The 27,992-nt window shown below is 39.5% G+C and overlaps 1 protein-coding gene across 2 annotated transcripts in view; it reads left to right on the forward strand.

Moving 5' to 3' along the window:
* Positions 1-23,732, forward strand: part of lin7a (lin-7 homolog A (C. elegans)) — a 44,934-nt gene extending 21,202 nt beyond the window's left edge. The window contains exons 3-6 of one of the 2 annotated variants that reach the window (XM_084909632.1): positions 10,217-10,288; positions 17,329-17,538; positions 17,965-18,180; positions 21,859-23,732. In XM_084909632.1, the coding sequence (XP_084765758.1) occupies positions 10,217-10,288; positions 17,329-17,538; positions 17,965-18,180 (498 nt within the window). In that variant the 3' untranslated portion in view covers positions 21,859-23,732. The remainder of the gene's footprint in view (positions 1-10,216; positions 10,289-17,328; positions 17,539-17,964; positions 18,181-21,858) is intronic. The other variant, XM_084909631.1, reaches the window with a different exon arrangement.
* Positions 23,733-27,992: the final 4,260 nt, after the last annotated feature.

Consider the following 27,992-nt stretch of genomic DNA (forward strand, 5'->3'; position numbering starts at 1 on the left):
AAAGAAATTAGGGGTGGCTGAAGACTTTTGTACTGCACTATATGCATATATGTGTGATCCCTTTTAGATCAAGGAAACACATCAAAAAGGAGTGTCATGCAGAGTCTGTAGAGGATGATAAAATGTGATATTTGACAAGACATCCAATTTGACTGCCCTTTATAGTCGCAGTTTAATCAGTGAATGCTGGAGATCATTAATTTTTCAGCTTTTGTCTAGACATAAAAGTAGAAAGTTCGCCAACACCAGCAATGACACCAATGATCAGAAATTAATTCTGATCAAATGTTACGTAAAACCCATGAAAACATGCAACAGAAGGGATGGGGAATAGTCTTCTGTTCTGCTCTGCTCTGGCCAGCTTGGGGAAGCCTGGCACGTCCTGGCACCAACTGCCCGTCTGGCAACCAGCTGACTGATCTCAGTGCCAGTCACTGAAGTGCAATGACAGTGATTCTCAAAAACCTCATAAAAAAAAAGAGCGCGGCAGCAGCAGTAGTTGCTGTTTGCCAAGAGCCAAAGATGCAAAGCACTTCACCCACAAAGAGCTGGCTAAACACAGTCACCAGGGAAACCATCAGAGATGCTGTGGGATTAGTGGGCTGCAGCGAGGACGACTGTGGCTTATAGTCAATGACACATTTGGAAAACCGACGCGCTACAACAGCATCTCTCTGTAGTGCTGAGCCAGCTGGAGGACCATTTATAAGTGGTGGTTGTTGCATACTGTAGATTATTACCATTATTATGCGGCGCATTAAATGAGGTCATGTAGTGGAATATCACAGCTCTCAACAGCTGTGTCCTCCGATGCTCTGTTTGCATCAGGAGCAGTTAGCAGAGACAATCTTTGAGTGAAAGGGAATCTCAGTGGGAAAGTAGCAGTTAGGCTGGATTTAATGGTCTGAAATACTAACGCTTTTTTTGATATGTTTGTTTGTGACAAGAGAAAGCAGCTACAGCCACAGGGTTCATTTTTTCTGTCTGGTGATGTCTTCTTCTCACACACAGCCTGCCTTTATTTCAGTCTGTCAATAGGTATTGAAAAATGGTTGTTTTTTTTTTTTTATAATTATTTGAACCGGTAGCTTGTACATAAAGGAAGAATGTAGGCCCTGTAACCCTCTGTAATAGGCCCTGCTACTATCATGACACTTAACTCAACTGGACGAAGGATGGTGAAGATGGGGCTGCCAGGCAGGATGAGAAAAGCATGATCCCATAAATGGTTCATGGATTTAGTAAAGGAAGACTGGTGTGATGTTGGTGTCATAGAAGAGGATGCAAGGGATAGGATGAGATGGAAGAAGAAGCAGAAGAAGAAGAAGCAGCAGAAGAAGAAGAAGAAGAAGAAGAAGAGAAATGTTGCACGCAGCTGAAAAACTAGTCCTAGTCAACTGATTCCACAATTGTGAATTCCTCTACTATTACGTGTATTTTGAGTGTAAGACAGCACTTGACAGTTGTCTGTATGTATGCAAGACTTTGTACATACATCACCCCTGGATGTTACTGGATGTTTATATATAGCATGTAGCTGTCTCCAGGTCATAGGCAGTAATTTCTTAAAATTTAGCTTTGTTGTTCTTATAGGTAGCAGTTAATTACCATCAGAGATGGGCAGTAACTGTAATCCGATTACTTTTTTCAAGTAACGAGTAAAGTAAGGGATTACTATTGCAAAAACGGTAATTAGATTACCGTTACTTTCCCGTAAGCACGCTGCGTTACTGCGTTACTAAAACCGTGATTTTTTTTTTTTGCGAGGATGTCTCATGACAGTGACGTAAGCGAGTGCGACGTTCGTGGCAACAGCTGTGTGCAGATCAACAATGGATAATATATCGAGTGCGGGAGAGAGTATGAGCGTGCAGCGTTTAAAGCGTGGAAGTACTGACCTTAATTTGAGTTTGATTCCATAAAAAGTGACAAAAACATTAGCGTCCGCTGATCACTGCGTGGGAAGAAAACTTCTTTTTACAGTGAAAAAAACCCTAAACTTCCAAGCAAGCACCGAACCACGTAATTGGAAATTCACTGAGAAACTCGCGGATTCTTCCACTGACCGCTGCGGCACACCTGCACCAGGGCAAACCTCCGCCTACACCACTCCTGCTTTACAGGTGAAAATAGAGCAACAGGACCGCTAGTCTTTGACTTTATTTATTTTCTGCTGTGTTTTACTTGCATCTATTTGAAAGAGTGAGTGTAAACACAAAAAATATTTTATTTTATGTGCTGGAATGTGCAGAAAATAGGTTTAAATATTAAACAAATTTCTTCCAGTCAGAGAATGTTGCATTTAATTTAATTTTTGCTTGATGCATAAAGTTAAAAGATTAAAACTAATAAAACAAGTTTTAAAAAGAGACTTTTTCATTTGATTCCATTTTGTATGATGGATTATGTAGAAAAAGTAGAATTGGGCTGAAAGATCTATCGCTTTATCACCTGTTCAGGTTGTAAATCGTGTTTTTAAAAAGTAACTAAGTAACTAAGTAATTAATTATTTTTGAAAATAAGTAATCAGTAAAGTAACGGGATTACTTTTTGGGGGAAGTAATCAGTAATTAGTTACTTATTACTTTTTTCAAGTAACTTGACCAACACTGATTACCATTAACTGAAACATTAAAAGCAAACCTGAAAAAATATACAAAATCCCCACTGCTTTAATTTATTTGTCTATTTCTTGTCTTTCTCTTTTTTTTTTATCTCTAATATCTCAGATGTCTGAATATTACAGAGGAAGAAATAAATCAGCACTTTCAGCCACAAATTGATACCATAATGCAGACAACAAATGCTCATTGTCATGGAATACCTATCTAAAGTGATTGTGAAATCTCAGGAAGTAGCTTTTTACGCTATAATGGCAGTAATTTCAACTCACTGCTGCCTAAAAGGGAAAAAATATCTTTGTAATTCTAAGAAAAACCCACTGCTTTTTAATCCAAAGGAAAATATACTCAGAATTGGTTTTTAACTAGATCAGTTTTTCACTTTGGAGCTGTTTAAAAATTCCTCTCTGTAATCATATTCTAATTCATTTTCACTCACCATAAAACGCAGGTTAAAATAGCTCAACCCTCGCCTTGTACATTTTGATCACGCTCACCTTGTGGGATTTCATTATCACAGATGACCTTTCTTTCCAGTACAAACTTTATCCTGTAATCTATGATATGATTCCTTTTCTTACACACATATTTGAGTTGGCTCATTTCAGAGACAGGGGAGGGGACACTAATCTTGTCTATGGAGTATAAACCTGACTTCCTACTATATGTCTGAGTCAAGAGAATTTGCAAAACATGAATCAGCCTTGTTAGTGGATGACAAGGTAACTGTCAATATGAAGAATGGACAGTAGGGAAAAGAGCCAGTTCAGCAGTGTTAGAGATAAATGACAACGAGACAGAGTTTGATGAGCTGGTTGTCTTCCCCTCGCCACGTTCATCGATGTGTGGGGGAGAGTCTTGTGTCGCAGCATTAGTTTCACTGCAACACCCTGAATGAGTTGTCCGGGTCAATCAGCCTTGCAAATGGGAAAGGAAGGACACAAGATGAGATGACTGGAAGAGCTAACCGGCTGGAAATGATGGAAGGGGGTGATGTGCGGAATATTGGGTTAGACGGAGCCACGTGACCAATACAGGAAGTGCAATAAGCAGGCTCAGTGCGGCCACGTTTTTCATCAGCTTTGAAATTGCAGTTGATTTTCCACTTCAGCAGAGATTTTCAGTCAGCATAATTGACTGGGATTTGTGTTGATTCCGTCACAATGCCTCTGACTCCCACATCACATTAAGTTAAAGGATGAAAGGTACATTAAGTCAGTCTGTTCGAGCTCTATATTTTCCCTCGGTGTCATGGTTTGCACCACTGAGACGCTAACTATAATGGTTTTCATCCTTAACAAAACTACATTAACCAGACTAAGACCTCCTTTTTCCCCACCCCCCGTCCACCCTCTCCATCTCTCAGTAGACAAAACAAGAAGCCGTGTTCCTAAGAAGCTCTGCATCAATATTCCCTGTAGGCATCCCTTCCGAGATGGGCTTTGTGATGCTGGTATTCTTTTAGAAAGAATGTGTTTGTGTCCACTTCACCATTAAAACCAGGAATGTGTGGCAAACTAAGCAGAAGGGAGCCATGTAGGGGAGGATGGAGTGGCTGTATTGATGTTGTTGGAAGGACAGTGAAGACATTTGGTTAAAGGAAAGGGGAATTGACAAGATGCCTGCAGGAAAACTGGCCTTTTTAGAGCAAAGTGCACCCACCACAAGAGGAGGCTGACATTCAAAAGCACAAAGCTGTTAGTCCCATTTTTGGGCTCTCTGCAGGGCACTGCAACCAATCAGGTTAAATATGAAGGGAGATATCAACTGTGGATCTTCAGAGCACTGTTATTTTAAATATGACAAATAAATAGGCCAGGACATATTATATATTAATATTTTTTTATAGAAAAATCAGTGAACTTGGAAATGGGCTAACATATATATAGCACTTTTCTGTTCTTCTTGCTTTACATTACAAGCTACATTTAAGCATTAATACAGTGATTTGTTTTATAAACTTCAGTTACCTCAGCGACGAGTTCAAAGTCAACAAGCTTGTCTTTAGACTGGAGGAAGAAGTCTGAGTACCTGGAGGAAATCCACACAGACACAGGGAGGGCATGCAGACTCCTCATGGAAAGATATTGACCATGTAACAATTGGGCTAACCACTGCAACACCTTGCTGCTTGTGATATGGATATATTAGTCATTGTTTATAAGAAAATAAAACATTCAGGGTCAAGATGCCCTGCATGAGCTCTGCTGCTCAACTCGTGAAACGGCAAGGGAGGAACTAGGAAATAATCGAACCATCAGCCAGTTCATAAGGCTTTTTTAAAATTATCTGTTCAGTCAGAGTGGACACTTAATGTTCCACTGTTCCAAAAAAGAAATTATGCAAATGGTCGTCCTTATTTAATTTAAATCTTCAGCTGATATCCATCCGCTTATATTCCCAAATTACAGCACAGGCTAAATAATTCAGCACTCTTCTTCTCTTTCCTCACACCAGAAGTGTTGTATCTGAAGTTCCCAGAGTTGCAGTTACTTTGGCACACCGTATGTGGTATTGCTATGAACATTAAGCAGTAGAAGTAACAGTGAAAGATGGACATGATTTTGAGTCATACTGGATAAAACATTAAGTCCATTTTGTAAATTTTAGTTACGTAGGAGTCAGAAAAGAGGAAAAACACTTTTCGAGGCTTCAAAATGGCACCTTAGTGTCTCTTTTATTCTGTCGATAGATATTATAGGTGTTTTACCTGTAAATGACTAGTGGGTGAGCAAAGTGACGTATTTAACTAAAACAAACTCTTAGGTTTTTCCAAAGAAAAGTGGACATTACCCTTATATTGGCCAAAAGAAAAGTTGAATCCAGTTGCTGCTCCTCATTACTTGGATGTGTGTTTCAAACCAGTTCTTGGGATCTACGTCTGCATATCTTTGAGCACTGGTCCGTGTTAAGTTGATTTTGACATTTTTCCAAACCAGTATTTTGCAATTGTCCTCTGAGTCAGTGTTTCCCATCCACTCTGCCGCCCCACATAGGTGTGGCGTGGAAGATTATCTGGCTCCACCTGATTAATACCCTAAGTCAGCGGTCCCCAACCTTTTTTGCGCCACGGACCGGTTTATGCCCGACAATATTTTCATGGACCGGCCTTTAAGGTGTCGCAGATAAATACAACAAAATAAAACTAGTACCGGGACCAAAAAAAAAGAAGATTTATTCATAACACACGTGAAAAGACCCAGGAAAACCGAGTAAATGATAAAAACGATAACAAAATAACGCTGAAAACCGATAAAAACCCTGAAAACCATACATTTCACACCTGAGCCTCAACTCTCGCGGCCCGGTACCAAATGACTCACGGACCGGTACCGGTCCGAGGCCCGGGGGTTGGAGACCACTGCCCTAAGTGACCGGCGTGAGTAACGGCCAGAACAATTACATTCTCCTCCCCTAGAGGGCGGTACAACTACCTGCTCTAATTAAATGGGTTGCCAACTGCCAGTAGAACGGTAGAAGACGCAGAAGAAATTACATCATAGTCATGCTGGGAGTGAGACAACGGAGCCCGTAATAGCAATGGATAAATATTTGAAAAGAAAAAGTAGTCAATCTGACCTGGGTCCTAGAAAAAATACAGACCGGGGAAAAATTATCAGTACGCTTTTTGTGACATTTTTGTTTGGTGGTGTGCCGTGTGATTTGTCTAATGTGAAATATGTGCTGTGGCTCCAAAAGGTTGGGAAACACTGCCCTGAGTAATTTAACTAAAGCTTTCACCACACCACCAGGGGGCAGGATTACCAGAGGGCGTGGCGTGCGTTTTTCCACTCTTGCCTTCTGTTTTTGATTGTTTTCTGTGATTTTATTCTTCTTTGTGTGTGCTGACATTTACCTCGTTTTCTTAAGAGGCTTTGCCTTTTGTCAGGCTACAATTCTAAGCAGAAATAGTGCTTAATGAATTACAAGGGTAAATACTTTACTGCGTTCTCTTGTGGTATAAACTGGTATTACATGAAAGCGCAGCACAACCCTACTTCATCTTCAATCTTCATATCTTGTCAACACAATACACAGATAAATGGATCATATATTCATAGAAGCTGTTTCTTCACATTTAGTTACACATAACAATTAAACTATATTACACTCATGAATTTACAGTAAGCACTTTAAAAATACTTTTTAAGTGCATTATTTTAGTCAACCCTTGTGAGACTTTATCTGTGAAATAGTTGACTGTTTTTTTTTTTTTTTATCCATTGATGAGGATCAGGGGATCCAAAAGTGAGATGTTGGCCACCCTTATGCTCACCTTGGCCATTTTGATGCATCAGCGATATATACTGAGAGAAACCTGAGAATGTTTTTTTTTTTCTGGGTATCATTATTTTTCAGCTCACTGCTGTGCCGCCTTCTCAGCATATGCCAAGTATTTCATACGCATTGCAGTGCTATCTGTAACGTTGTGTTTGAATAGAGCCATTACTAAACATTTACATAACAGAGATCATTGTTTTAAGGACCAAAATGCTTTACTTTCACAGATAGATAAAGCCCATTTTTCCTACAGACTTCTTGTCTTATAGGTGCTAAGAGAGAGCATTAGAGACTGTTATGGAGTGAATAAATAGCTGTAATTAGCACTTGCTGTAGTGTTTTTCTAACAAAGGGATAAATGAAAGAGAAATGAAGCTACTGTGTAGTAAGATAGAGGCAAGAAAAACCTTTTGTGGCATTTATAAAGCTGTGCTAAGCCTCAAAAAGTGCAAAGGTGGAAGAAGTCCTCAGGAAAAGGTGTCACTTGGGAGTGGTGTGTGTGTGTGTGTATGTATGTGTGTGTGTGTGTGTGTGTGTGTGTGTGTGTGTGTGTGTGTGTGTGTGTGTCTGTCTGTGTGTGTGTGTCTGTGTGTGTGTGTGGACTGCAGGCTCCTCTTATCAAAATGCATCAGCGGCACCATGAATCTACAAAAACATGTTGCTCTCTGAAGTGCACCCTCAAAAGCTAGTCATTTGGTCTTTGAGATTCATGAGCAAACAAGCCGACAGGAGCTCAGGGATATTTTTTTCCATGCTCTTGAGATCTCTACATACAAATATCTGAAGGTTTGCATCCTATAAGTATACACCCTGTTGACGATACAGAAAAGCGAGGCCCTTGTAATGTTTTTGCAGGGATACGTCAGAGCTGCCTGCCACATTCGCCTCCAACAAGCTGCTCTGCTGCGATGAGAGACGTCATCCAGGAAGTGGAATCATTATTTTATTTCTGAGCCATAATATCCAACATAGCATACACATTCATTCCAAGTCTGCTTTGCATTGAGAAGCTGTTGTTTTTCTGCTGAGAAACATTCGTCAGTTCCATTAAAATGCAATCACTTATTCGTTGAGTTAAACTTCAGATGCCATAAATGTGAGATTAAAACAGCTAGATGATAGTTAGAGAATCTTTCCACTGAAATAATGCTGCCATTACGGTATTTAATCGAGTCATTTGCAAAAGCAGGCCTTGTGTTACGCTGCCATCCCGGGGTGGCAGTCACACCTCAAGGCAATGTTTGGAAAGTGCACTGGCAAGTTGCTGCTTTCTGAAAAATATCTTACAAACAATGCACACAAACTTGACTGATGTTAAACTCCTGATTTCTCTCTGTGCAGGTAATGGGTATGTCTGGTTCAGACGTTCTCTTTAATGTAAAGAAAAAAGTAGCAGGCAGTAAGCAACATTGCAGGCAGAAAAATGGGACTGTTTGTCATCAGCCAAAAAAGATTTCAGTCATTATTTTATGACCTTTATTTTGAGGTCCATATTTTTATTCGTAGACTCTAGCAGGGGCAGCACAATGGTGCGCTGCTTAGATCCGAGAGAAGAAAAACTCCCTAAAATCAAGGATTTAGAGCAGACTGAAGTCTGAGCTTTACTTCAACATATCCCGATCTCATCATCATTAGAAACTATGCGCATCGTTAATATGAGCATACACAGCTGAATTAGTTTACGTGTAACATATCCTTGGATTATATTTCTTTTTATGTGACAGTAGCACTGGGTGAGATTTCTGACTACTCTATAGCTGCAAAACATACACAAATTAGATCAGGCTGTTTGTTTTAGTGTGTGAATTGGTACTCCTCTAGTATATCTTCAGTTACCGCATGTTACCCACGAGTCAACATTGGCCATGGTCTCCTCTTTTATAGTCTCCGAACAAGTTTGCTTGTAAGGTTTTCTTAAAAGCCACATCTAAACAGGAAAGGTCAGCTGTCTGCTCTTATTCTGTCTGCTTCAGCAAATAGAAAACTTTTTTTTTACCCAGATGGACATGCTCACTAACCCGTGTTTTAGAATCAGAATCAGAATACTTTATTGATCCCTGGGGGATATTATTTTTTTTGTTACAGTGCTCCATTATAAACCAACATTAAGATAAGACAGACAATACGCTAACTAAGAATAGTACAATATATATATATATATATATATATATATATATATATATATATATACATACATACATACATACATACATACATACATACATACATACATACATACATACATACATACATACATAAGTCACTCATTAATAAATAGCTGGAAAAGAAACGTGTAGTTGTAGCAGTAACCAGTGTGTTAAGTGGATGCGTTGTACAGGGAGATGGCCACAGGCAGGAAAGATTTCCTGTGTCATTCAGTGGTGCTTTTCGGTAATCTCAGTCTCTCACTGAACGAGCTCCTGTGACTGACCAGCATGTGTGGCACCGGCTCAGCACCGGCTCAGTCCCGGCAGAATCTGTTACTTCTTGTTCTGTTGACTTTTTATGCTGTCTGTAACACCACAATATGCCTCCGTTTGTCAACATGAAAGTTTAAAGGAGGCAGAGTAAGTAATCCCTGTAACCCCAAAGCTCAGGCTTTAGACAGTTTTCAGACAGAGCCTCTGTTTCAGACAGTTCTGATCTACCTTTTAGGTCAGTGAGAGGGGATATTCCTAATATGGTCATCTCAGGAAAACAGGTCTGGCCAGGTGCACAGAATTCCCACCCATTTGTTGTTCAAACGCTCTGTTAATAAGGGACAGGAAGAAAACTTGCTTAAAGAAAGGGGATTGGGTGCTAAAAGGATGGATGAACTTGGGGTTATTTTGAATCGCGAATCATGCAGACCTACTCTGGTAGAGTCCAGAGTCTCCCCTTTAATATACATTAACAAAAAAAGAACATCTGACTTTTTCTACCGTAACAGAAATTCTTCTCTGTCTGCATCAATGCAAAATTCTCTCTCCCTTATCTGACTAGCTGCTGATAACACCAGCGTGTTTGCAGAAAGTCATCGTGCCGGATCGTAATAGGATTTTCTGTTACAAGATGTTATTAAATACAAAGGCTTGAGCGAGGCCCTATCACTTGAGGGTTACTTTGAAATACTAGGAGCAATATTACTGCTCATAGATTAGGGATCAGTCTATGCCATGTGCTTCTTGAGAGTTTGCTATTGTACACATGCAAGTGTGCACAACCTTCTGTGGAAGGAAACCATTATTTGACTATGAAAAGAAGAGTTTGAGCTCATGTGCAAGTTGGTGGATTCAGATTTCAACCACGTGCATCTCTGTCTTCATTTCTTTCAGGTGTACCAGTATATGCACGAAACAATTACAGTGAATGGCTGTCCAGAGTATCAGGCCAGGGCCACGGCTAAGGTAAGAACTGTGTTGGAAATTTGGCTCAGCAATAAAATCATAATATATAATTACTGAAAGCTGTAACTAATGACTCGGGAGCTGTCTTTTAATCACTTTACCCAGTGATTTCATTCTCATCATTTCATTTCATTTGGCCAAAGCTGCCTGAAATCAGCAAACTACATCCTTTGATAATGGCCCTCATTAAGAGTGTGTGGGTCATCAAGCAATGACACACGAGTGCCAGTTTTCCAAGAATAAAACCAAAGCGTCTCTGTTAGTCTCATCTGCTAAAAGACTGTCTAACAGATTCACATTTATGACGTTTCATTTCTTTATCTATTGAGAGAGCACACACATAAAAGGCAAAACAAGTTTGTGTTTACACGGGATGGGAACAACTAACATATTTTACATCCTTTTTTCAAACCATTTTCTTTTTTTCAAGTTTACGCGTATATTTGACCACAGACAAAATGTGCAGATGGACAGGCAACTAGCTGTAGACCAGAGTTAGCTCATTGATATAAATTACGAACATTTTATTAATTTGTTTGTTTGGAAAGGTCTAAGATTCTTCTTTAACCTTATATACACTGACCGGCTACTTTGTTAGGTGCTCATTAATGAAAATATCTAATCAGCCAATCATGGCAACAACTTAGTGTGCTTAGGCATGCTCTAAGCCACCTGCTGCAGTCCAAACAGAGCATCAGAATAGAGACAAAAAGTGATTTAAGTGAGTTTGAAAGTGACATGGTTGTTTTTGATCTGAGCAGTTCATAAACTGCCGAGCTACTGGGATTTTCCCACAAAATCACCCCTCAGGTTTACGGAAAACAGTCCAAAAGAGGGAACGAGAAAAATCCAGTAAGCAGCAGTTCTCTGGGACAAAATGCCTTGTTGATGCCAAAGGTCAGGGGAGAATAGCCAGACTGCTTCAAGCTGACAGGAAAGCAACAGTAACTCAAATACAACAAAAGTATTCAAGTATCTTCCCTTCTATCAATGATTCAGGCTGCTGGTGGTGGTGGAGAATGGTGTGGGGCATATTTAGCACAATTTGGGCCCTGTGGTACCAACTAAACACTGAATAAATGAGTTCATTGTACTCAAACGGCCTCCACACTCACCAGATCTCAATCCAATAGATGTGATGGATGTGACGCAATTCGAGATTCTCACCCTGGATGCGCAGCCGATAAATCTTTATCTGCAACGGCGTGATGCTATCACGTCAATATGGAACAAAATCGCTGAGCAATGTTTCCAGCACCTTGTTGAATCTTTGCAATGAAGACAAAACAGGAGTTTGCATTTCAAGGTAGAGGTGTCAAAAGGTTGAAAATACGGTTGGTCAAAATGCTGTTAGTCAGTTTTTAAATTGCGATTTAAGAACTGACACTATGTTCATGTAGGAAAAAGGTATATGTTAAGGCGTTGTATATGGAGAGTGTTGGCAGTGCTTACCTCAAAAATAATTTGCAGTATAATCGATCATTTCTGCGTAGGGACTGTCAGAAGGTGGTGCTGGTGTATTTAAGCGGCTGCTGTAGAGTTGTTGTTTGAGGGAAAATAGCACGACTCATAATGTCAAACAAAGTTGGAATCAATACTGTCAGAGTACACTTTACCAGAAGAAAGACAGGCATTACAAAACAGAACGAGCTAAATGTTTATCTCAAAGGCTGAAGTAGAAGCTCTTTATCCTTGACTCAACAGTCATCAGTTACTTAATGTCTTTCATTCGAGCTGTAAATCGGTCTTTAATTATGTCTAATAGTCCTCAAGACTCTTCCAATCAGCAGCTGCTGGATTCTCTTCAACTCATTCAACTTATTTCTCTTATGGAAACACAGTTGTCTTGACTTTACCTTCTGAATGTTTGCATTCACGAGCTTTCATTTAATTACAATTCAGCACTCGGAACAAACAGAGCTTTTGATTGAGAAGTCATAAATGTCATGGATGCAAGTTAATTGTTTAAAAAACCATCTTTTTTATGCTTTGGTTTATTCCACCTGATTATTTAAGATGTCCAACAATTTTTTTTCTTCTGCTGGCTATTTAGAAAAGGTCCCATCCATATCACAGGTGAAATAGGTGCACTGCGTGAGTGGAATAAGCAGATTGTGGTATTCAAAAGAGATGAGCTTGACCCGCTTGACTGAAGTAGGACGTTTCATCAGCACATCACAAGCAAGAGACACAAGCTTTCATGAAAGAAGATAAAGAGAGGGAGAGATTGCCTGATTTAAAGTGCAGAGGAGGAAGAGAAGGGTGGGATGCGATGAGGAGCACTCATAGAGCATGTCCTTCATTGGTTCAGTGTAGAGTCCACTCCTCTCATCGCCGCGAGTGGGTGGAGGACAAGAACAGAAAAGGATGACATAAAAAAAGGGATACAAGTCTTTGTGTATGAACACAGAGAGGCTTCAAACGATGAGAGCTGCTTGCCAGTCCTTTTCTCATTTTGTTTGGCTCCACTAACGCTACACCTCCAGAATAGTCCTGCAGAGTCTGGTAAAATACAATTCAATATCTGTTTAAAGGAATCACTCAATATTTTAAGAATTACATCTTTTCACTGTTTTACTTTGAGTTAGATAAAGAGATCAAATCCTCATACCTGCTGTTAACTATTGAGCTAGAGCTGGGAGGTGGTTAGCAGAGGGAAACAGCTAACTTACCATTCAGAGTTCAAAAATACTCCTTCCAGCACCTGTCAGTCCCTAATACTGTACGTGTTGCATGTGTCAATCTATTTTGTGGGAGGCATCTTTTAAAATGAAAGGATTATGTCTGCTATAGCTGGAATGCTCTCATGAGAGGAAAACCAGGCTATTGGGGGCCCCCAATTTTACAGTGACAGGGGTCTTCAACTTAAATGAGATGTGGGCCACTGCTGGCACTGTCATCTCATGTGAGGGCCACTTTAGTGTTCAAGGAGTACAAAACAAACATGAAAAAACCCACAAATGTTTCAGAAAATGTAGTGTTGAATTTTTAATATTGTATAACAAGACAAAACTGCAAATGTGAACGCAATTTTTTTTCTCACTTTTAACTAACTGAAGCCTTTCATTGAACTACAAACTGGTACTCACTTTCTGGCCCGACACGTGGCATCACAGTTTTGTTCGTATTTAACAAAATAAAAATGCAGACATAAGTGTGCACATTAGTTTTTGACTGCTAGCGAAAATTGTTTTCTTTACAAATAACTCTCACTGAACTAACACAGCCAATCCCTCAATATGTTTGTACTCTCTGCTCATGTTGCCTTCGTATTAAGTCATTTTTTGCTTTTTAAAGAACTCATTTTAACATTGCACTCAACAACAAACAAATCCTCCCTAACAAAAAAGTAACTTCACGGGCCAAATTGCATTCTATTTCTTCACGTCAGTATAGCAAGTAGGGGTGACGTGGGCCGCAAGTGGCCCTGGGGCTACGAGTTTGAGACCCCTGATTTAAACAGACTTCCATAAATAGACTGTACAGAGCATTAAAGATATCCTATCATCCCCCAAGTGGGGCTAGTTGTGGCTGTAGAAGGGGTTACAAAGGGGTGCCTCTTCTAGCTGCTTCTAGTATAATCTTCTTTTGTGTTTGTGGCTCATGTAAACTGCAGGGAGACCTCAGGGAGACTAGCCATGTGACTGAAGTGGAAAGTAACTGAAATACACAGTCTTTTGGTGTGGTACAGCAAAAGACACCAAACAGTTTGGTGAACTGAGTGAAATAAACTAAGGAAAAAAGAGAAACTTCACTAGAGTAGCTATTACTGCTAAGCTATTCAGATACGTTTAGGGAGTAAAGAGCGAACTTTTTCAGGTCTCTTATGTAGTCAGCAGTTGTCTGGACCGTGAATTCCTGTTCCATTCATTGGTAATTATTTTCAAATCTGTTGAATTTATGGAAATTGAAACCAGACTGAAATTGTCAGTGTGGTTTTAACATATGCAACCCCTCTTTTATTTTCTAAAAGAAGCATTTATCAACATGCAACCAGCGCCTCCTTAAGGATGATCCTTCACTTCCGTTTTATTCCATTACGGTAATAACATCCTCGATTTAGCGTCTTAACGTGCCAGAGCCGCCAGGAGTTCACAACAAATTTGCTTCCATTGCATTCAGTCTTGTGCCATTTCACACACTTTCTCTACATGGAAGCTGTCGGTAGTGGTGCAAGGCAATAATTTCCTTTTCCAATAATTTCCTTAAATATAAAATGTGATGTTGGTTAAAATGTCTGATCCTTGAGAAAGTTCCCCATACTCCCAATAGGCCCTTTAAGGCTTTCCAGTCTAATCATGTAGTCGTCTGACTCCATAGGTTTCTCGTCTAAATTGTGGCAAGAGTAAGTGTATTTCCCAACCTGTCAAAATATTTTTAAACAGGATGCACTAAATATGACACATTTTTAAACAAACTCTGTACAGGGTTTTATTTTTTTCTTCTCTCAGAGGGAAGGATTCTCTGTCAACAAAGACAATCGTGTCATCTTTTGAAGTATCCTGAAGTTTCTCGAGTGGGTTCCATTGTCTGATCTTAAAAATAACATCTCATTAATGATTAGAAGAGATGTTATTTTTAAGTCTTTTTCTATGTCCCTTTTTTCTCTTAAGAACAAAGCTTTTCGAACTCTCTCCCTCACACTTTTAAAAGTTACTTCTTCTAAATCTGTAATAAAAATGCACAAATTCATTGGGCAATTAAGCACACAGCTAAGGGTTTGAAGTGGCTTAGCTGTGGGGATCTTTCCAACTGGGAACACTGGATATTTTTGAGAGTGCTTTACTCCCTGCAGAGATATCCACAAGGACCACAATTGCACATAATCAGCATCAACATATGGGGAAAGACATTCATACTGTATTGCAGTGAGAATGAACTGCAACAGTGATGAAATACATGACAGAGTTTCGGTTTATCTCGAGTGCTTTAGTTGGTGAGACAGAAAAATCTGCAGACATCCAAGATTTGAGTTTCACTTGAACAACTCAATTCACTTTGATCGCTTTGTTAATTTAATCAATTCAGCCTCTAATATCTGGCCCGAGGCTTTTATTACTGATCTTAAAGGAGGCGGAGATTATCAGAGCAGCGGGGGGGGGAAAAAAAGCAAAAAAAACAGGGAGGTGATGCTAAAATGACTTTAGATACTTTAAGCCAGACTTTTACAGTGTTGTGTGTCTACCGAGTATCCTCCAGCAAGTGTTTCATTTAAAATGCCCCCCATGCGTGAGAGGCACCGGCCATCTGCCAGATTGTTTTTCATTCACAGAAAGCCCGATAAAGTTGTGAAGGTCGATGCGCTGCGAGGCCCGGGTGGCGACGGTATGCATGCTGAGGAGCTGCTTATTTTAACAGCAGGTCAGGGAGGGTGAGTGGGAGCAGCAGAAGAAGAAAGGCGAAGGACAGAGCGAGAGAAGGAAGGAGAAGGGGGAGTTGTCATAATGCAATAAGCAGATTAATAGGCAGCGGGAGGGGAGAGAGAAATGAGGAGTAATAAATGTGGATCTGAAGATGCATATGAATATGGAAGAGATTGCAGATGCGGGGATGATGCCTGGAGGGAGCCTCAAAGACCTCCAGTTGCCAAGCTCCTCGTCTGCTGCTGGGAATTTCGATTCACATCTGCAAAATCAAAACAGAACTCACCCCACCCGTACTTTCTTATCCTTCCTTTTCCCCATCTCGCACACCATAAATGATGCTGACTTGACAGCGAGGCACCTGTGGCATCGCATCTGTGGATCTTTGGGCACAGGCTCTCTGTTCACCTGCCACGAGCTTTCCCAGCTCGGCTAACAAGCTCCTCGGTGCTTTGTTGTAAATGTACAAGGAGCGTGCAGCTTGGCTTGTGATTCAAAGGAACTTCACTCAGCTGGAAGGGATACACAGGGTGGAAGTGAGATGTGTTAATCCGTGTGCTTGGAAAGACCAGAGAACTTCTCATGTGGAGTCTAAATCCCAAGCCCAGACCAAATCCTGACGCTTTGTTACGGCCGTCGTCGCTTAAATGAGAAGGTGCGTCAGAGGTTCGCGAGCAGCTTTGCAGTCTCTTTGTAATACTTCTAAAATGTGTTCTTCCTTTGCTTTTATTTTCACACTACAGAAGAGAATGAGAAGCTAGTGTAAGCTGCAGACTTTTCAAAAAGAATTGCTGATTTGATTGAAGATGTGGTTTGCAAAAGCTGCAAATCAGATTTCAGACGAATATCTTTGCGCCGTCTATAATGAGGGCACTATTTAAGAAGCTGCTGTGTGCCTCTGCCTTCTTTCTCATCTTGATTATGTTTTTCTCTCCACTGTTTAACTAAAAGGAGAAGAAATAACTCACTTCTTGCCCTAATACTTGATTTACGCATAGAATGAGACATTTACTAAAGTTTTTTTGCATTTCTTGGGAAACTGACCTGGCACAGTTCAGGCATTCACTCCACTTTTTTAATGTGCACCAATATCTTTAATATCATACACATAATGCGGAACATTAGATTGTATATAAAAGGACTGGTATTACGCTGCGAATGTAATTATTCATTGTGAAATAATAATACAATAATGTGCCGTCAAATCTCTTGTGGTAATTTTAGATATATGGTACTCCCCTTCAAATGGTTCACAATGGTTTGGTCCACACCTCTACTTTTCAGAGGTGAATGTAAAATAAAGGATGTGTGAGAGACCTTGTTCTTTAGAATAAAACTTATTTATGGTTTCTCGTGGGTTCCCCTTAGGTGCTTCTTGGTCCCACCCTCATTAAAAAATCCTGGAAACACCTTTTGCTTTAAGGCACTTTCACATTTTAGAACCTAAGGCTACATCTATCATTTTTGTACAGTCTTTGATTAACCCATGGATATTTGCATATTGCATAATATATATAATATTACTTTTTTGCACACACAAAGTTGAACCTTGTATTAAATCTTGTGTGTCAAAAAAATATACGTAGAAGTGTATTTTTGTCAGAATTCATGTCTAATTAACCGTCTAATTCATTGAGATAACTAATAAGCCCTTTACCTTTTTTTCTCTTCCTTCAGGCCACAGTTGCGGCCTTCGCAGCCAGTGAAGGTCACTCTCACCCGCGGGTGGTGGAGCTACCGAAGACGGAGGAAGGGCTGGGCTTCAATGTGATGGGCGGCAAAGAGCAAAACTCACCTATCTATATCTCCCGCATCATTCCTGGAGGCGTAGCTGAGAGGCATGGCGGCTTAAAGCGAGGGGACCAGCTCCTGTCTGTGAATGGAGTGGTGGGTCTCGCCAGACTAACGTTCTGATCCAGCATGTGGGAAAAGAGGATCAATGGATTGAAAGTAGAGTGTAGATAAGCTTTTCAACCCCTGTTTAAGCTTGTTTCCAAAAATATATTTTTAGCAGCTTCTTGCCATGTATATGATTTCTAGTTTGATATGTGAGTCAACAATCACAAGAGTTATTGAGGTCGCAAAGTTGCATGTTGTGAATAAGTAGCAGAAATTTCTTCAGCTGCTGGAGAGATATGAGCATCATACACTGTAAGCTAAGCCTTGTCATTTCACTTGATCGTAAGGTAATAATAGTGGAGAAAATATTCATTTTTTTTTTCTTTGAAGGGTTACTGTTTTTAAAAATATATATATATTAAAATCAGTCCCCTTTAATATTCTACTCTTTCCGCGGCTCTGAAACCCTTGCAGAGTGTGGAGGGAGAGCACCACGAGAAAGCGGTGGAGCTACTGAAGGCAGCCAAGGACAGCGTGAAGCTGGTGGTTCGCTACACCCCCAAAGTGCTGGAGGAGATGGAGGCCCGCTTCGAGAAGCTGCGTACGGCCCGGCGGCGTCAGCAGCAGCAGCTCCTCATGCAGCAGCAGCAACAGCAGAATCTGGCCTCTCAGCAGAACCACATGTCGTAGGTGAGGCGCTTCATTGCTTTAAGGGTGAGGGGTGGGGGGAGGTGGATGCCAAAAAAGGAAAAGGAAACACTACCTCTGAGAACTTTACTTTAAAAAGTTGTGTTTATGCACGTAAGGAAACTGTCCCGCTGCAAAGAACTGAAATTTAACAGAATGAGGAGTGTTGCAGCCCAGGTTGAGGTCGAAACACCACTAATAGCTCATCAGGATCGCCAAGCTCATCATTCGGGCACAATGCCATCAACTTTGCTTTGAATATAAATCCACAATACAGTAGTTGGTCCACCAATCTGCAGTTGGCACTTTTTGATAAGGGTGTAAGGATTAGGGATGAGGATTTCAAGAGAAAAAAAAGTTATATTCACTATATCACCTGTTTGCAAGTGACTGCAGATAGCTGTGCTAGCTTTACCTGGTGAAGCTCTGTCCGATCTGTTTTGTAGCATTTGGCTGAATCTGAGCATTCCAGCTGTGTGCATGTTTTCCTCCTGCTGCTTCTATTAGCAGTCGCATCATCAGTAAATATTAGTGATCTGTTTCCACTGGCAGGCTTAAATGCCCATGCCATAACACTTCCATTTCACCATGTTTGACAGATGATGTGGTATTCTTCACATCATGAGCTGTTTCCCTCCTTCATATTTTCTCTTCCTGGCTTTCTAAAACAAGTTCATCTTGTTCATGTTGTTCGGCCTCTTAGATTTTTTTTCTGGTAAGGTCTAATCAGGCCTTCCTGTTCTTGAGTGATTGATTCGATGTTGTAAAATTGTTTTTCTTACCCATCAAAATAAATCATCCACTTTCTAAGAAGATAATTGATTTGGCCACTCCTAAATGATTTGCTATCTCTTTGAGAGATTTTTTTTTTTTAGCCTGGACTTCATTTAGAGTTAAAGTAAAAAGCTACCAAATACAATTTCAACACTTAGAATAAACTGCAGATCTTTTACCTGGTTAATTTGTAATGAAATAACAAAGTAACAGGCCTCACATGGCCATGACTCTGATTGTCAGTTGCATCTTAATTGCACACCATGAAAAGGATTTTAAATCAAACAGAGGCAAAGTTATAAAAACTAAAACTAAAAAATAATAAATGTACCATTCTCTATAAACTTCTGGACCTTCTGTCAACATATTTTTTTTAAACTGTGGCAGAGTTTAGGATCAAAAGTATGTGCTGTTTTTTTGGACTTGCAGGCACTTGAAGAAATCAAAGGTGGGTAGGGAATGCAGATGTGCACAGAGAGTACACCTTTTATCATTTCCTGTATGAGCATAAGCAGAGCCTCAGGCTTGGACCTCCCAGCTGTTCTTGTTTCAAGGTGACCGAGCTTTTATTGTCGCAAAATCTTTCTAGATGAATTATTCATCTTTCCAGACATCATACTTTTACTCGAAATAGTTTTTACCTCGATTTGCTTCATTCCTTGGTTGTTGGATTCATTTATATATTTATTTAATTTCAAGTATATAATAAAAACTTTCTGCTGAATGTTCTGGTGCAAGAAAGTTAAAACATTTTGCAGATAAACAATAAAAGAATTGAGATGGAGAACTGAATTTTATTCACCATACTCTGTTTTGCCCATGTAAGCACTTCTTTCAGCTTGTGTGCAGGTATAGCAGACATATACATCCCAGCACAGAGCCTAAAAGCTCAGTAGTATATTTTGCAAACTGAGCAGCCAGTATCCTCTGTGCAAACATTACTGATTCTTCTTCTGTGCTGCCAGTGATTCTGTTGTAAGGGTTGTAAATTATTCAAGCTTAAACCGATTACATCTGTGGTTCATGCTCTGCAGGTACGCAGGTGCAGCCTGGAGTGTTGTTACTTGTAAGCTAAAGCTGGATGGAGGCTCTACCCCTGACTCGCTTTAGATCATTTTTTCTTGCGGTGCCAAATTAGAAGAAGGCTGTGCACTGCCAAGCAAACTAAAGCTCACTCTTGCTTGCTGTAGTGAAAAACACTCAATTTAAAATCAAAAAGAAAGTGCAGACACTATTCAGACCATGAAACCAAGTCATATCATGCGGTCCCTATTTTTGCCCAAACGTCTCAAATTATTTGCCTGACGTGTTAGAGGCATGTGTCCAAGATCTCTTTGGCTTTGATGCTAAATCCCCCAAGCATATCTCTTGTCCTGGACTTGGCACACCACAGCCTGGAATGGTTCTTAGGAGCTTGTAACAGCGTGTTGTGGTGGAGCCACAGAAAGCGAACTGAGCAGGGATCATGTTATATCAATTCCGGCATGCTGACCGCAGTGATCTGCTTTGGGATCCAAGAAGCTGCTGACCAAGTGACAAGAGTGCATTATAAGCCATTCTCTGTCACATTTCTCTGCTCTCTGTTAACCAGCATAAACTGTATGTAAAGGTCAGAGCCAGAAGTAAGTTAAAGAGATGCATTCATAAGTGATACTGGTGCACCTCCTCATCACACAAATATATATATGTATATATAAGAAGTGACGGCTCTTCAACTGTTTCCTTTCAGTTAATATTTTATCTTCTCAGACTTTTTTGAGTTGTCTTATTTTATACAGCTGAACTCTTCAACAGTTAAACAACAGTTGATCTTTTTTTTTTATAGAGCACTCGTATATGTAGACCGGATACCTGTCAAGAATCTAATTCAGGCTTCAATTTAACATTTAAATGTTCTCTAATAAGCATTACGTTTTTTTTTTCCTTGTCTTTTTTTATTCCCCGTCCCCTCAACTAGTCACAGCAGATGGCTGCCCCTTGCTGAGCCTGGTTCTGCTGGAGGTTGCTTCCTGTTAAAAGGGAGTTTTTTCTTCCTACTGTCACCAAGTGCTTGCTCATTGCTAATTGCTGGGGTTTTCTCTCTATTATTGTAGGGTCTTTACCTTACAATATACTGAGGGGACTGTAGTTGTGATTTGTTGCTAAATAAATTAAACTGAAGTTAACTGAACTGAATTGAATCTATCCTGTAACTTCAGTTAATTTTAACACAAAAAATTCTCAAGGAAAGCACATTTTGCTGCAGGTGATTCATGTAAATTACAAAACAAAACAAAACAAACTCATCTCCAATCTTCTCCTCACCAAAAAATATCCTCCCTCTGTGTTCTTAATTTCAGAGTGTAGATCAAAATTAAGCCCCTCTGATATCATCTTTGTCACAATCTGTCTGCAATTATGAGAACATTTTGATTAAAACCCATCCTTTTGAGTTTAACATAAAAATCTGAGAGGTGTGTCTTTTGAAGAAAAACAATCCCTGCTTTGTCCCTTGTCATTTTAGTCAAATGTTTGGATTGCCAAACTAGCGAGATGCCTCTATTCTGGCATGAAAAGAGCCTCGGGATACCTCCAGAACATCTTAAGGAGGTGGATGGGTAAAGGGAGGTCTGGGCATGTCTGCAAACTGGATAAGGAGCAAAAACTGGATGGACAAATGCATTGGGTAGATGGATGGATGGATAGATGGATGGATGGATGGATGGATCCTAAAAGTATATGGTGTCATACTGGGGTTTTTTTTTTTTGATTAAATGTTTGTCTTGTTGCTAATTTATCCTTTTACCACACCATGTGACATTTTTCAGAAAACAGAAAAAAAAATTTAACTCAGCATGACTTCATTTAGTGCAGCTGTGTTTCACAGCATTGCTCTCAGCCTGTTTTTCTTGTCTTTGTGATCTCCAGGCTGTTCCAAAAGAAGAAGAAGTGAAGAAGTGTGTGGATCTTTAAGGCCATCTGTTTGTGTTGAGGATCCCAAAGGCGTCTCTCCATCATGGAGCAAAACCGACCGAAAGTAGAAGACTCTTTCACTCTCTCCCTTCCAGTGTACCACCAATTACTGAGCAAAAACGAAGAGAGCGTTTGTCCTGAATTTGGTGCTTCGAAAAACAAGTATGAGGGAGGCTAACACTGAAAGTTTTGACTTTATAGTCCCTTTTCTAGGTTCTACACCCCAGTCGTGACTTGAATACTCCCTTTCTTGTGTTTGTAGTTTGGTTTATTTTATCCACTTGGTTTGCTTTCATCCATTTCGCAGTGGATCCTTCGCCATTTTTCCATAGATATCATTTGTACAGTGGTGTTTCTATTGATTCCTCTACTGGTGCTTGTGTCTCTGTATGAAAGACCATTGATTTCCTTTTTCTGTGTCCTGTTTTTGATGAACTCTTTTTTACCTTCTATATTGTAGCAAGAAAAGATTTTGTATCTCGTAGGTTTAGCAATAACACACTTTTTTTTTTTTTGTTTTTTGTTTTTACATTTTAAAATGAAATTCATCACCGTACATATACAGAGTTTAGGTGCAAATGTAAATCACCGTAAAGCAAATCGCATCTTATTCACTGTAAGGCAGCTCCTGAGTCCAAATCGGTCTTCGGTGCCATTTAAAGAGATTTACAGACGGTGCATAGAGTTAATGTGCAATAACTGCGATTCATAAAAAGAACTTATAAGCTACTCCCAACTGAAATTAATCTAGAAAATATATGTTACAAGGAGGTTCACTTTAATCCTCAGAAATCTTAAATGTTCCCGACAGATTACCAGAATGTCATCACTTTTGATTTTAACAGAATTAAATGAATATTATGTTTATTTTTCCAGATCTGTCTATTTTATAGTTTACGAGATCAGAGATTTAACACAAAGTTTTAATGTTCCTTTTAAAATATTATGTATTCTTTCTATGATGTGCAGATTGTTTAAAATCTATTCATTGCATTATGGCTAAATACTAGCACATAGTTCACGTGGATGTGTTACCTGCATTTTGTGTTATGAGTGGAGTGTTTTGGTTTGTTTTTTTTCCCAGTGGATCTGTGAAGGAAATCATTTTCTTTGTCACCCAAGTAGCTGAACTCCAGAGTCAAAGTGGTAATCTGCCAAATCTGTGTTTACGTTGTCTCCATCTTTGGTGAGCTTCTTGTTGTGGTTTTCTGCTCTGTCATTCCCAGAGATGACTTATTTATAAGTCTTTTTAAGTCTTTTTTTTTTTTTGTTTACTGTTGATTTTCTTTACATTTTCAGTAGCTGGCTTTTACTCTTTTATTTATCCCAGGCATTAAACATCACTTCCTCAATGCGAGACTCTGTAAACACCTGTATGCTAAAAGCAGCTCGCGTAAAAGTTGATGATGTTACAGAGATTTTATTTAAAACTGCAGTGAGTGATGATTTCATCGGCTTTAACCCCTAAGCCCAAATGAACAGCAGCCTACATTAATGTGTCCCACACTGCCACATTTGACTATTTCCCAAAAAACCTGTTTCCTCTAAGGTCTACTTAATGTCAAAATATTGGGATTAGGTGACCTTAATGTCCAGGTTTTATATGATTTACAACCATTTCTGACTCTCACAGTACATCTTAATAAGACAGATCCCTTTTTGTACCTTTAATTTATCGGTACTCTTTCTTAATTGACTTGCATTTTTGAAGCGAATGGTCCTGTATTTAACGTAAAGATAAAAAAAAAAAATAGATAACAAACTCTTGATATGCAATTGTTATACATACTATATTTGTATAAATAAATCTATGTGCTTGTGTACAGTGATCAACTTGTGCAGTTTTCCTTTGTATCGCATGCATGCATTTTATGGTATCCTAGCACATTGGCCCAATTCCAGTCTGGGTCCTAAAAACTTCACAATTATGGCTGTTGAAGGGTCTCTTTACTTCTGTCAGATATCGCCCTGGGTCAACACACCTGAATCAAATGATTAGTTCATTACCAGGCCTCTGGAGAACTTCAAGACATGTTGAGGAGGTAATAGAGCCATTTAAATCAGCTGTGTTGGATCAAGGACACATCTAAAACCTGCAGGACATCGGCCCTTGAGGCCTGGAGTTGGACACCCTTGACTTAAGGGGAAGAGTAGAATTTTAGCTGCAGCTTTGGGGCGACTAATTTCTTTAACAGACACGTGTACTTTTGATTTATACCACTACCAATTGATCTATTAAGATCATAAATATCACTTACATAACAATATACCTATTCAGTTTAATGTAGCAGACCCTCCACAGTGAAAGTGTGTCAGGGTTGGGTTGGGACTGGACTGGACCTCATTATTCAAGTGTCTGTGAGCATCAGAGAGAGGGTTTTTTGTTTTTGTTTTTTTATAAAGTATTTTATAGATGTGTATCAGATATATATTTAGATTCTTTGATTAGGTTTTATGGAAGCTGTTTTTAACCTCTTCAATCATGCATTTAGGCCCTATGTGGAAATAATTTTAGCTTTGCTGCTACCCTTGTGCTATATTTACAGTTTAAGATGAAGCTGGTAAACTGACCCAAATGCAAAGCACCACAGGGGCAGATAGGCAGGATCTAAAGTGAAAAGCAATTTCAGTGCTGCATAAGAGATATCTTCAGTAAAGTTCAGTAAAGTTCAGTAAAGCATTCCATAAAACTATGAAAGAGAGACAAAAAGAAGGAGCAGGATCATGAACTCACAGACACACAGAGAGAAATTGCTTTAGACATATATGTACACACAGAGGACAGCCTGGGCTCAGGTGTAAACAGTTAGAGCAGGCAGATGATTAAATGTGGGAATCAAGACAAAGACGGGAAGTAAAACACAAAAGATACACAAAACAAGAAATACTTTCAAAATAATACAGATCCTCCTCCCTGTGCCAAAAAGCTCAAACTCTTAACAACACCAGACACCATGACGCACCTGCTTGTGTGTTGAAAGGGGGAAGTTATGATGTGATGCAAAAACGTGCTTCGTTCTTTAACATAATCATACACCAACAGCCTTGTTTTTCCCCTTTCTCTGTAGATTAGGAAGAGTAACGCAAGAATGAATTTGCAAACTGATGCAAATTGTCACTGGGTAGCTCAAATACCTCCAATAGAGGTAAAAATGCACTCACTCACAGTATTTTAGTTTGTCAAAATTAAATCGCAAAAGCCTAATAGCTGAGATGTTCCCATAGATGCCAGCGACAATTACTAATCAAAAGTCCAGCTTATATCACCATTGGCTGGAAGTTTATGATTCAACTTCACTTATGTATGTAGACAGAGATTTTAAAAGAGAACAGGGATAGGAGAAAAATAAAACTGTAGGATTTTCTGGTACGTCCTGAAAAAATGTTGCTGTATTGCTTGATTTCACTTATCAGTTGTACTCCTCATTATAGCTGTTAGGAGCGAGTACTTGTGAGTTGTGAAATGGCTCATAAACACTTCAGCAAGGTGAAATTTCACTTCCATTCTGTCTGAACACACCACCTGAAAGAGCTGTTTCTGCTTTACACCTTGTTGGTTTGTCAGACTAGCAAAGGCACCGCCAACCTCTTGGATTCCAAGCTAGCAACTGCTTTGCAGTCTGCAGTGGATCTATATTGTAGAGGTTTACACATTTATTAAAGAGGTAAAAAAAATCACCTGTTCAGTCTTGGGTGGAGGCACAAATCCCTTTGGGATTGTGTAGGTCTGGTTAAAAATGTGCCAAATTAAAAAAAATACCATTACAATAGTATGAGTGAGCAAAGATGCTGTTAGAAAGATATGATTCAGTTTAAAACAATGCTTTTTAAACCTTATTTGGGAGCTAAAATAAAAGTTATTTTTCAATGCTTGAAAAATCACTGCCCAAATATGTGCCCACTGCTGTTTTAACATGTCAAAGCTTCCTTTTATAAGGACTTTGGTGTTATAAATGAAAATCCAATGCACAAGAGCTGAATAATTAACCCAGACTCCAGTTCCCCTACTGGCAACTTGAGAGTCAATCCCCATAGACTGCCATGTTATAGTGCCAAGTTTACAGCATAATAAAGCATGTTTGCAGTCTGGTGCAAAACAGTTTTGGCCTATACTGTCCAGCTATTTTCATAAGAAAGGAGATGAATTGTTTTATAAAGCATCCACTAGGATAGTTGAGTCCAAATTTGATATTTGAGTCATTAAACTCTCATCACTGTGTGTGTAGATAGCTGAACGGGGTTGTGTGTGTGTGTGTGTGTGTGTGTGTGGCGGGAATGTCTTCTTCTAATCTTATGGCTTGTTGTGCAATGCTACCATCTCAGACATTTGTGCTTCAGTTTTAGTGAGTACATTTCTAGTATGTTATTGTTCTGTTACTTGGTACTAATTAGCTGATATGACACCTGTACAGTTTAGGAATGTAGGTTGAGACAGCAAAAAAAGAAACAACGCCACAGTCAGTCAATGTTTCCAGAACCAACAGGTGACGTCACAGTGGCCATTTCCACCTTTTATACTGTCTCTGGTAAAAACACTGCCCGGTTTGCTGAATTGAGCGTGCCCAGGAGCAACTGCATTTAAGGTTACAGACACCGAAACAGCCTGTTTGAAGCAGAATAAAAAACAGGAATACAAAATTTGGAGACACATTAGATAGACATAGGCCTTTGAATACTGCAGTCTTTTCAGTAACTGGTTGCTGAGTGTAACCTTTGATTTGGAGACAAAAGTTACATCAGGTGCCTACTCGATTACAGCAGCACAGGTCTGATTGCCTTTCAGTGATCGAAGTGCAGCTGCTAAAAGGCCGAGTGATTACACCTTGTGTACTGAGCTGTGCCTCTGAAGTCTTATCCAGGTCTTTAGCCTTGGAACAGTAAGTCATCAGCCTTTTGCTGGATCAATACAAAGAGCAGACTCTGAAACTAATAAAGAGACCCTTGTAAGTGGAAGGTGCTAAACTCAAACGGTGACAGCAAAAGTACAAAGCAATGTGTTGTTCATTGTGTTTCATGCAATAAACGCTCTGTTAGTGCCACTCTCCATCACCCATCCAGTGTTGCAGTACATGACTGAAGCCTGAAGTGATTAAACTGATGAAGGTGACATATTCCTCACCCACGTCTGCAGATGGTAGAGAGCTTGAATGCAACACCTTCTCAAAAGGCTCACATCTGTGGCTGTGAGACACAACAAAGATGATACAACAATCTAAAAATTCCCAGCGGTTTCTTTAGTTTTACCTTTAACTCGTGATCTCTTTTGTAAACTTCTATCAAGGCTAGACTAGGTTTACTGCACAGCTGTCGGGCATTTAGATGCATCTCTTTTAGATTTAATATAGACAGATTTTTTGTTTTACATCACCGAAGGCTCTGTGGTATTTTAACAAATAAAAACTTTCACCAAGCTTGCACACAGAGGCACATTTTGCAGTATAAACGAATTGTTTCCAAATTAAAGTGTGTCCCTATTTAAATGGAGATGAATCACCTTGATATTCTTAAACTTCCTCCAAACAAAATAATTCCTCTCAGAGAGAAAAAGAGAAAACTAAAAAAAAAGAAAACACAACTGAAGAAACTTTATTAAAGAGGAAAGAAATCAAAAAATATATATTATAAACAGTATGGAAGTGTTACGAAAGACAGGAATACCTTACCTCTCTCCTAAACATTTTTGCTACAAAGATATTTGTTATTTCATTGTTTCTTTATTTCTTTATTTATCTGTTTTAACAAGCCCGTTGTTAGTCACACCTTGCTGCTGCCAGTTTAGACCCCTGTTTGCCTTTAGAACTGTGTTAATTCTTTGTGGCACACATTCAACAAGATCCTGGAAATTATTCTTGGAAATTTTGGTCCATATTGACATGCTAGCACCAAGCAGTCGCTGCACATCCATGATTATAATTCCTGTTCCACCACATGCCAAAGGTGTGCTATTGAACTGAGATCTGCTGACTACGGAGGCCATTTACCTCATATTGAACATCATTAAGACAAAGGATAGTAGTAGATTTCCAAAGATTCAGGCCTCCTCTCCAGCCTCAGAAAGTTTGTGGGGTGGACATTGAGGTGATACCAAA

This window comes from Perissodus microlepis, chromosome 17 (genome assembly GCF_051167445.1).
Source record: "Perissodus microlepis isolate ML-2025 ecotype Zambia chromosome 17, ASM5116744v1, whole genome shotgun sequence".
In the NCBI taxonomy this organism is placed as follows: Eukaryota; Metazoa; Chordata; class Actinopteri; order Cichliformes; family Cichlidae; genus Perissodus; species Perissodus microlepis.